The 10,150-nt window shown below is 36.0% G+C and overlaps 2 protein-coding genes across 2 annotated transcripts; one reads left to right on the top strand and one right to left on the bottom strand.

The window, feature by feature from the left end:
• The first annotated feature begins 1,767 nt into the window (after positions 1-1,767).
• LOC112791137 (protein MKS1-like) lies at positions 1,768-3,114 on the top strand. Its single transcript, XM_025833855.3, has one exon. It carries the CDS (start codon positions 2,210-2,212, stop codon positions 2,870-2,872), a length of 663 nt encoding a protein of 220 aa, XP_025689640.1. The 5' UTR covers positions 1,768-2,209; the 3' UTR covers positions 2,873-3,114.
• Positions 3,115-4,223: 1,109 nt separating this feature from the next.
• LOC112791135 (uridylate kinase PUMPKIN, chloroplastic) lies at positions 4,224-9,209 on the bottom strand. The gene is made up of 8 exons (XM_025833854.3): positions 8,746-9,209; positions 6,679-6,978; positions 6,409-6,550; positions 6,234-6,287; positions 5,552-5,643; positions 5,109-5,335; positions 4,681-4,857; positions 4,224-4,566 (listed from the first exon to the last, which is right to left on the bottom strand). The coding sequence occupies exons 1-8, from the start codon at positions 9,129-9,131 to the stop codon at positions 4,457-4,459; spliced, it is 1,488 nt and encodes a 495-aa protein (XP_025689639.1). The 5' UTR covers positions 9,132-9,209; the 3' UTR covers positions 4,224-4,456.
• Between the last annotated feature and the right edge of the window lie 941 nt (positions 9,210-10,150).

A 10,150-nucleotide genomic window follows, 5' to 3' on the forward strand; every position in this document is an offset into this window, starting at 1 on the left:
TGATGAAATTTCATTTGGTTTGGTTATTTCTCTCATATGCTACAGTCAAGTAGGTGTATTTATAGTGTCTGAAGGCAACAGAACATGTCTCTGCATGACAGGATCATACCCTATCTGGAGAGGGCTGGTTTGCACCACCTGGCGAGGCTCAACACGAGATGGTTTTGGTTGGATGAGCCCCATAGTCAGCACATTCATTGAGAGGTGGTGTTTTGAGACGCATACCTTTCATATGCCATTCGGGAAGTGCACCATCACGCTGCAGGATGTTGCATACCATCTGGGACTGTCCGTGGATGGTTTACCTGTATCCAAGTGCCTTACAGATTTTGAGAAGCTGATGGATAAATGGCAAACCCGCTTGGGAGTGGTTTCAGGAACTATTTAATGAGCTCCCCCCGCTGAATAAGATAAAGTAGTTTACAGTCCACTTCACCTGATTCCATGAGAGATTCAGGGTGCTGCCGGCGAATGCCACTGAATAGGGATGGCAATACCACCCGAACCCGCGGGTACCCACCCCGCCCCTACCCGCTCGGGGCGGGGCGGGTTTTTAGCGGGCGGGTTCTTAGGAGGGGCGGGGCGGGGTCGGGTTTAGGTAATACCCGCCCCGCTATATATATAATATATATTATTTTAATATATAATATGTATAATATATATAAAATAATTAGTAAATGATTAATAATATTGTATCATATTTAAATTTTTGCTTTAATTTATGTTATGTATGTGATGATGGTTATATAAATTTTGAAATTTAATTTTATTTATTGGATTTTAATAATTATAGGGGCGGGGTGGGTACCCGCAAGGGCGGGTTAGGGTTCAGCGTTTTACTACCCGCGGGTAGAAGCGGGGCGGGTTCTATGCGGGTTAGTGTACAGCAGGACGGGGTCGGGTAGAGCAAAAACCCGCCCCGTTGCCACCCCTACCATTGAAGACATCGAACGCATATATGCACGGAATTATATTATGATGCTGCTATCCACTCAGTTATTCGGTGACAAGAGTGGAAATCGGGTTTACATACGGTGATTGCCGTTTGTGGCGAGGTTTGACGAGATGGGCAGTTACAATTGGGGGTCGACAGCGTTGTCATAGCTATATTTATGTATGTGTCGGGTGGCTAACAGAAATGTGATGAACTTGGCAGCCCCCTTTAGCTACTGCAGTTTTGGATTTTCTAGCAGTTCCCTAATCTCAGGCCGCGGGAAAATGACCCTCTACATCACACCACTCCCTCTTGGTTGGTATATATAGGCAGTTTTGTGCAAGCATAAACCGCTGGACTCCTGTAGCGGTTTTTGGCCATTTGCAAAGTCAACGTAAACCGCGAGATTCCTGTAGTGGTTTACGTTCATTTAGAAATCGTGGGACCGCTGCCGCAGTTTTTATAGAATAGTGAGAAATCGCATTTTGGTATGTAATTTGCAAAAGTTGTATTTGGATAAATTTAATGTCCAAATAATTTATTTTAATCATTTATCCTTAAAAGTATAAACTAAAAATATGTTGTTAAATAATTAGATTAAAAAAATTGAATTAATGATAAAATATAAACAACAAATAATAAATTTTGTTGGTTTTGAATTTTTTTTATTTAATAAATAAAAGAGTAAGTCACCTATTGCTATTTATACACTAGCTACAGTAATGGTAGTAGACTAGTAGTTCGTTTCTTAATAATAAATTTAATATGTAAGGAGCTAATTTTTATTTAATTGAGGAAGAAAAGGGGAAAAGGTAGCAGAGAGAAGAAAACATAATAAGGAGTGGTGATTGGTTTTTCCTCCACACATTTGAGATATATACCCGTTAATTCAAGCAACGATGACCTTTTCTATATGTATAATTCATTATTTACGATATAGAAATGCTTCAAGTGTTTTTTTTTTAATATAATATTCTAGTGAAGAAATTAAGAAAATGATATGAAATATAGAACCTATAGAGAGGCAAGTTGAAAGTTAATTGGTAACTGAGGAAAGACGAGACCGGACCACGTGTTTTGACTAAGCGTAATAGCCTGAGTCAACGAACACACCGTGTTGATCCTTCACTCGGAAAAATAAAAACATAATAATCATAAACTCATTTCCTTTCTTAAGCACTCATTTTTAAAATCTCACACAAACCTCTCTAATTTCCACTTTCTATTAACATCCATTTCTTCTTTTTCCTCTAAGCTCCGCCGTCAACTCCCACCATGAACCTGCCGGAATTCTCCTCCGGCGAAACCTCATCGCCCTCTTCCAGGCGAGAGCTTCCGATCCAAGGTCCACGCCCACCGCCCCTCAGAGTCAGCAAGGAGTCCCACAAGATCAGCAAGCCGCCGCGTCCGCCTCAGCCTGCCGCCGCAAACCAACCACTGCCGCCGCCTCCTGACGCTGCCGCCCAGCACCGCGAACCGGTTATCATCTACTCCGTTTCTCCCAAAGTCCTCCATGTCACGGTCAGCGATTTCATGAACGTCGTACAGCGCCTCACCGGACCTAATTCCTCCTCTGCCGGCGAAGAACCGCTTCCCAGATCCGGCGACATATCGCCGGCAGCGAGGCTGGCGTCGATCGAGAAGACGAGCCCGTCGGAGAAGGAAAGAGTTCACGCCGGAGACGAGGACATGAGTTGGCTGTTGGAAGGCGTAGAAGTAGAGATGGGTCAATTCCCCAGTATATTATCGCCGGCACCGGGGACTTTGCCGCCGATATCTTCGGGGTTCTTTTCTCCGGCGAGTGACCCCCAAACGGGGTCGTTTTTTCACGAACTGAACCCGTTTTGGCCAGCGAACAACTTCGTGGCGAGTCCGTCGGGTTTACTTTCTGTGTTGTCTCCGCTGCCGTCGCCAGACCTATTCAGCATCTTCGACTGAATTTTCGATTTTAATTTTATTGGTAGATTATTATTATTATTATTATCATTATTAGTAATTAATGATTTTTTCTGGACTAAAGAAGGTTTTGGCTTTATGTGTTGATGATTGATTGGGGGAAGGTGGTGGAAAATTCCACATTTCACTGACTTTTGTGCAATAATTTTTGTGTATATTATTGACTACAAAAATGTGTAACTGTGTAAGAAAAAAAACCGAACGAAGACTTTGTTTTTTGCAAATGCTTTGGTCCACTGTTTTCGGGTTTTCCAATTGCCTCAATTTATTTCTCCCAACCACTGAGCTTGAGCTGTCAACGTGGGTTAGGGTTATATTTTTTAATTATTCTGTTTACAGTTTTTATATTTTTAAATTAGGTTCCAACTTCCATGTTCCAAAACCTGGTGTTTTTTATTTTCTCCAGTAGGGCTTTGTTAAAAGTTTGACCTGAAGGGATGTCGTAGTATTGAAAGAATTGTACTATTTTATCTTTTTAAAAAAGGAATTTTTTTTTTAAATAAACATTTTTAATTTAAAAAAAAAACAAACGACTCGGTAAAACTATGGCCGTAGTTTTGGTCTGTGATTTTGGTCACTAATTCAACTAACTATTTATCAGAAACTCCCTACACAAAATTCAAGGAAATGTTGATAAGAAATGTCATTTTCCCTCTTAGCTGGTTGGTAAGTTTTAATGAACAATCTTAAAACACTGGCCTCTCCAAAACAAGGACAACTTTATAAGGTTGAATTCTATTATGCTAAACAAGGTAAGCGATTCTATAGTATTTTCTCTTTAATACTATAGTAGAAGTTACTCATGATACGGACGTGATAATTAAAGCATCAAGAACGTGTTCTACGCACCTGATGGCATATCATAAATGCTAATCACTGGAGCTAATCTATTTCATTGTGCTCAGTTACTCAGTACTCACCATCCAAATGGCTCATTCCAGATATTCCCATTCCCTAAGTTAAACAGACACTACTAAAAAAGTTTCTGATTCTAGGCTATTCCTAAAACTTTGGTCAATCTCGATTTTTCTGACCCACAAGAAGACATCTTACAGATGCTGAAAATAAATCCGTATAGTATGTCAAATTCCTTGCCTTTACTCTCTTCATTTTATTCGCTTTCTGTTGTAATTTATTTTATTAAGGGGAAAAAGGTCTTTCAGCTTGGGAAATTCTAGCCCAAATGCTAGGTAATTTATGGTGTTTTCAGCTTCAAATGAAAAAAGTGAAAGAGATAAACATTATCCCAGTTCCACTTTAGGTGGCTGCCAGATTCATGTTTGTTTTGGACATGAAATAAAAATGAATACAGGAATTTTGTGCTAATGGAACATGGTTCAGAACATAAAATATGATTTCTAAAACCGCGAAATTCAGCCAAGCCACGTAGTGGTAAACCAAGCTGTAACATACCTAGTCATATTTACAGATTTATAACCAGCAACCATAATAGTACATCAAAATATCTGTTGCAAAGTAATTAACCTCGCAATCCGCTATCCTCAGCTGGACACTTGTGTAGGAAAAGCACGAAAGAATCACTTGCTAACTGGACCTCAAATATTTTCACGTTCTCGGAATGGTAGAATTCCATGTTGGCCCAATCAGAGTGCCAACCCTCTCACCTTTGATGGCTTTCTCAATGTTACCTGGTTTGTTTAGATTGAATACAACAACTGCGCCACAAGAAGGGAATTGAGAGGATAAGCAAACAAATAATGTAATGTCAATATAGGATGAATTCCATTTAAAAGCATAGAAAGAGTAGTTCATGCTTGCATGGGGCTTACCAGGAATATTGTTTTCCTGGCACAGCGTTATGGCAGTCATGTCCATGACTGAGAGATCTTTGGAAGTAACCTCTTGATAAGTAAGTGTGTCAAGAAGGCGTGCTTGTGGGTTATGCCTTGGGTCATCATCATACACTCCATCGACATTTGTTGCTTTGAGTACAACCTCTGCATTAACTACATAGATGACAAAATAAAAGTAAGTGGACAGCGAAAAAGTTCCCTTCACATGCCAAAGCAACATCAAATTTAGAAATGTACACTATAGATTAGTGGGATGAATATTATTTTCTATCTTGAACAAGAAAATCTCACATCCTTTGTTATGATATACTGAAACTATATGAATAAATCCATTGACAAATAAAAATCTAGAACTACCCATCGTAAGCAGATTGTAAACCACAACGATAATAAATTTAACTTACTTTCTGCACATCTGAGTGCAGCAGCAGTGTCTGTGGTAAAGAATGGATTTCCAGTTCCAGCAGCAAAAATGACAACCCTTCCTTTTTCCAAATGCCTCACAGCCCTTCTACGTATATATGGTTCTGCAACCTCAGACATGCGAAATGCTGTCTGCACTCGAGTAGGAATGCCAATACTTTCCATTGTGGCTTGAAGAAATATAGCATTCATGACAGTTGCCAACATTCTGAAGGAGAATTTAGGCACAATTTAGTAGCTATCTCATAGTTATTATCCATTTTGAGAAACACATTGTAGAGGTCCATAAGAACATAACATATCAGAATTTCAAGTGAACAAGTATCACATTGGAACTGCGAAATTGACCCCATGGAATAAATTTATAACAACAGAGTTTTGACGAAACACCAAAGGCTTAATTAAGAGAGAGTAAGGTAACTACCCAATATAATCAGCAGATGACCGGTCTAGGCCACTGCATCCAGCCCAAGATGATCCACGGAAGATGTTACCCCCGCCAACTACTATTGCAACCTGAAATATCAGCCTAATCAGTAATCATCTAAAACTTAACTTTGTAACAAGTGAAAAGCTTAAACAGTTTCTACTTTCATTCTTTCAAGTAATACCCTTTACCTTGCAATGATATTATGAACTCTAACAAAATTGCCACTGACACCGAAATACCGGAATCCAGATCTTTGTGGTGCTACAATTTTCTGTATTTTGGGCTTCTATTGATTGTGGATTGTTTTGGTTTTGGTAAAACTGGTTGAATGGATAACCTAATAGTTCGATATTATGGATTTACGAACTACCATGTGTTATTATGGTGTAATGGATGATGGAACTAGGTTACTATATATTCATACTTTGGATGGGATCCCCATCAACGACATACTGTCTCAAAATACACAGCTTAGCGAAAATTCCGAATCTAATAGAATTGATTAGAACTCTTAGTCCATTCTCTTCTAATGTGGGACATTATCTCACACTTGAAGATCTAACATGTGGTACCCCCCTCAAGATTAACAAGGCGGCGATGCAACAAAAAAAAAACTACAACAATAAAGATAACAAGATTGTAGCATACAAAGAACAAATCAATAAACTATAGTCACCTCAATGCCAAGACGAGTCACAGCTGCTACCTCCCTTGCAATAGCCATAGTTATCTACAAAGAAAAATTAAGAAACAATGTTGAGGACAAGAAGGAACATATAAATGTTATATTTTTATCCATCTATTCATGATGCTTTTGAATAAGCATAAAGATGTGATTTTGGATTGGAGACCTTGGGGTCAATATTCTGGGAGTGATCTCCGGCAAGAGCTTCTCCACTGACTTTGAGCAATACCCTTTGCCACTTGATGGGTTGGTTGCTGGATTCATTCATTGACAGTGCAAACGGAGACATGGATGGAATTTCAGGCTTCCTGACAACAACAACAATAATATTTTTTTCACACTTATGTTAGCTCAGTTGTAGAAACATTTCTACAAACACCTTGCTGGCGACCATATTGAAGATTAAAAATTCAAAAAGGGGTGCAATTGGGATAACCTGAAATTGAAGGATTCAGGGGAAGAGCCCACTTCGGAATAAGAAGAGCGAATGGCATAGGAGGATGACTTAGAAAGAAGCTTGGAAATGGAATAAGAAGAAGGCTTGGAACAAGGAAAGAGGGACGCAGAGAAGGAAGAAGAAGAAGAGAAAGAAAGGAGAGGGGCGGAGATAACCATCAGAATTGATAATCGGAGTGGAAGCGAAGAGAATTGTGTGCAGCAAAACCCTCTTTTGGGGGAGACCTGAGGTTTTTCTCTCCGCTTGCAGCTAACGATAAGTTTGATTTTTTGCAAGGTTCTGAAAATCGAACCGATCATGAACCGCTTTAGTTATTAGTTTATTGGTCTAATTGGTTCAACCGTAGTTCAACCAAAATAACCATTTTATAATAAATAATAAATAAAATATAAATAAACATGCTAAAAGCCTAAAACATAATTATAGTCTAATATAAACTTTCAATTGTCATCCAAATTTAAAGCACTATATCAACCAAAGTTTTGTAATCTTATCAAAATACAAACTCAATTCAAATAACAAAAGAAAATATCCAAACAAATATTAATTGAATTAACTAAACCACCAACAAATATTCAGCCATCTACTCATCAAGGTTTTCAGCACAATTTTAACAAGGTTGTCAGCACAAAAATTAACAAAGATTAACAAGGATTAACAAGATCTTCCAACTAGCTATACACCATAATTTCAACAAAGTTTTCATAGCAATTTTAACAAAGATTAACAAGCTTTTCCAGAAATTAACAAGGACTGTCAAAAAGCTAATCATTCAATACGATTTCTGACCAAAAAAAACGAACTACAACAGAAAAATAGAAAGAAGCAAAAATTTGAATGGTTCAAAGCAATGAAGTCTCATCGTTGTTTGCTACATATGAAGTCTCATGTAAATAATGAAAATCTTCGAATGGTTTAAAGCAATGACCTATATTAAAATTTAACAGTATTGAAGTATCAATATATCTCTAAGGTAGTTATTTTCTTCAAAACGTAGAAAATGAGAATGCATAATCAAAAACAGCATTCAAGGATTGAATATGAAGAGATCATGATCACATTATTCTCAAGGTTTTCATTGCTTTTTAATCTTTACCCAAATTCCATCAAATTTAAAAAATATCAAATTACCAATTGATACAGAATAAATATTTATATTCAAAACAGGACTAAGCTATGGCATCTCATTTGGTTAAGGCAGTGCATTATAACTAGCAGTAGGAATGTATTTAGCATGAGATAGAGGAATTAAAGGTTGCGAGAACCGAACCGGTCAGCAAACCGGTCAAGTGACAGGTTCAATGGTTCAATGGTCCAACCGGAGTCAAACCGTAGTTGAACTGATTTAATTAAATGATAAGCACAAAATGTCCACCACCAAAAGAAACTACAATAACAAACAAGTTTTCAAATTTAATTAATATATGAAACTAGTCTAATTTGGTTTGTATAGTTCATAAAAGGTTTCAAGACACTATTGTTTTTCCAGAACACAAGATTTGAACCAATTCAACCAACCGAAACATTAACACACCTTTAATTTGTATTGTATCAAAATTCAGATAATTATTTACCAGAATTACCACACCTATTCAAATAATCAAAGAGATAAAAAAGAAAAACATACCAAGTTGAGAATGAGAGAGTCAGGGACACGAAAGAATAAGCCACACATGAGAATCATAAGCATAAGCCAAACAAGAACAATTGGCCTAACAATTCGTCTGCACTTGTCCTAATTAGTATCAAATCTCTCAGCAAAATCCAACACTTTCATATTGTTAAACGTCTTAAACCATCTTGTTTCACTTCAAACTCCATTATTACTGTTACTAATTTACCATTATTATTAACAACCAACAATAAACATCACAAATCTAATTATTAATTTTATTTTATCAGCAATCAAATGAACAATATCACAAAATCAGATTACAAATTTATTTGAGTTTGGTTTAACCTATAATTTAAAAAATAAAATAAATGAAATCATAAAAAAAGGGGGGAAAACAACAGTGGTAAAGATTAGAGTGAAGCAAGCAGAACCGTAGCAGAGAGGCGAGCAGAACGGCGACGTCCCTCGAAGAAGCAAGCAGCGACGTCACTCGCGGTGGAGAACGGCGAAGCGAGCAGAGACGAAGACGGAGTACCCCTTCGCCGGCGACGCCAACAGCTCCAAGCAGGCCTTCGTGTGACGTCGAGGAAGTGAGGATCGAGGAGAAGCAAGCAGCCTTCCACGGGCGACCCCGCCGGCGGCAACAAGACCCTCTACCGGAGGAGAAGAGTTCGGCGATGGGATGGTGGCTGGGTTCGTCAGGGCTTAGGATTGGGTTTGCGCAGTCAGAGACAGAGAGAAAAAGGGGCGGGGTCGGTAGTTTTTTCTGGTCAGGAAATTTGAGTAAACTACTAACCCGTGTCTGTACATTTTTCATAATAACAACGCAATCCTTACTATAAAAATGATCACTTCAGTCCTGTCTTTTACCTTTGTGGTCCAATGCGGTTTTTGTGGGTGTGAAAATACTACGCGTCAGGTTTAAAAATAAATAGGGCTTAATTATTTCTAAATTTAAATTAATTAAAAATTTATTTATTTTTATTCTGTAAATGATATTTTAAAAAAAAATTATTATATTAATATTTTTTTAATAAATTATTAAATATATGATATAATAAATACAAATTAATTAATAAATTATTTAAATTTAAAAATATTATTTATTATGAAACTAAATAAATCATTTTCAAATATCATTTTTAAATATATAAATAATAAATATTAAAATACGGTTAATACATTAATAATAATAATCTTATGATATAATATTAGTATTATAATTTAGATAATTTTTATAATAAAATAAAAAATAATAAACACATTATTTGATATATAATAATTTTTTTTGAGTTTTTTTTTCTTTAAATTAAATTAATAATTCTATTTAATATCTTTGCACTAAAATACACCATGAGTAGACTATTAATATTAAATAATATATATATATATATATATATATATATATATATATATATATATATATATATATTATGAAGACCATTTATAAACTCAACAAACTCAAAGTATCAATAATATTATTAATCTATCAATAATACATATTCTCATAAGGTACAGATCCATGAAGATTTATCAATATAAGAAGAATGTGGATTAACTAAAATTTTATGTATATTAAAATTTAATTAAATGTTACATATATTTTACTCAAAATATTATTCATAGATTAAAAATATTATTGATGTTTTGAATTTGCTGAGTTTATAAATAGTCAACTCATAGTATATTTTATTTCATTTAGTATTAGACTATTAGTAGCCAACTCATAGTGTATTTTAGTGCCAAGATATCAAATAGAATTATTAATATAGTTTAAAGAGATAAAAAAATTAAATTTGTTATTACTCAAAAAAATTTTACTATATATCAAATAAT

This window comes from Arachis hypogaea, chromosome 3 (assembly GCF_003086295.3).
Source record: "Arachis hypogaea cultivar Tifrunner chromosome 3, arahy.Tifrunner.gnm2.J5K5, whole genome shotgun sequence".
Lineage (NCBI taxonomy): Eukaryota > Viridiplantae > Streptophyta > Magnoliopsida > Fabales > Fabaceae > Arachis > Arachis hypogaea.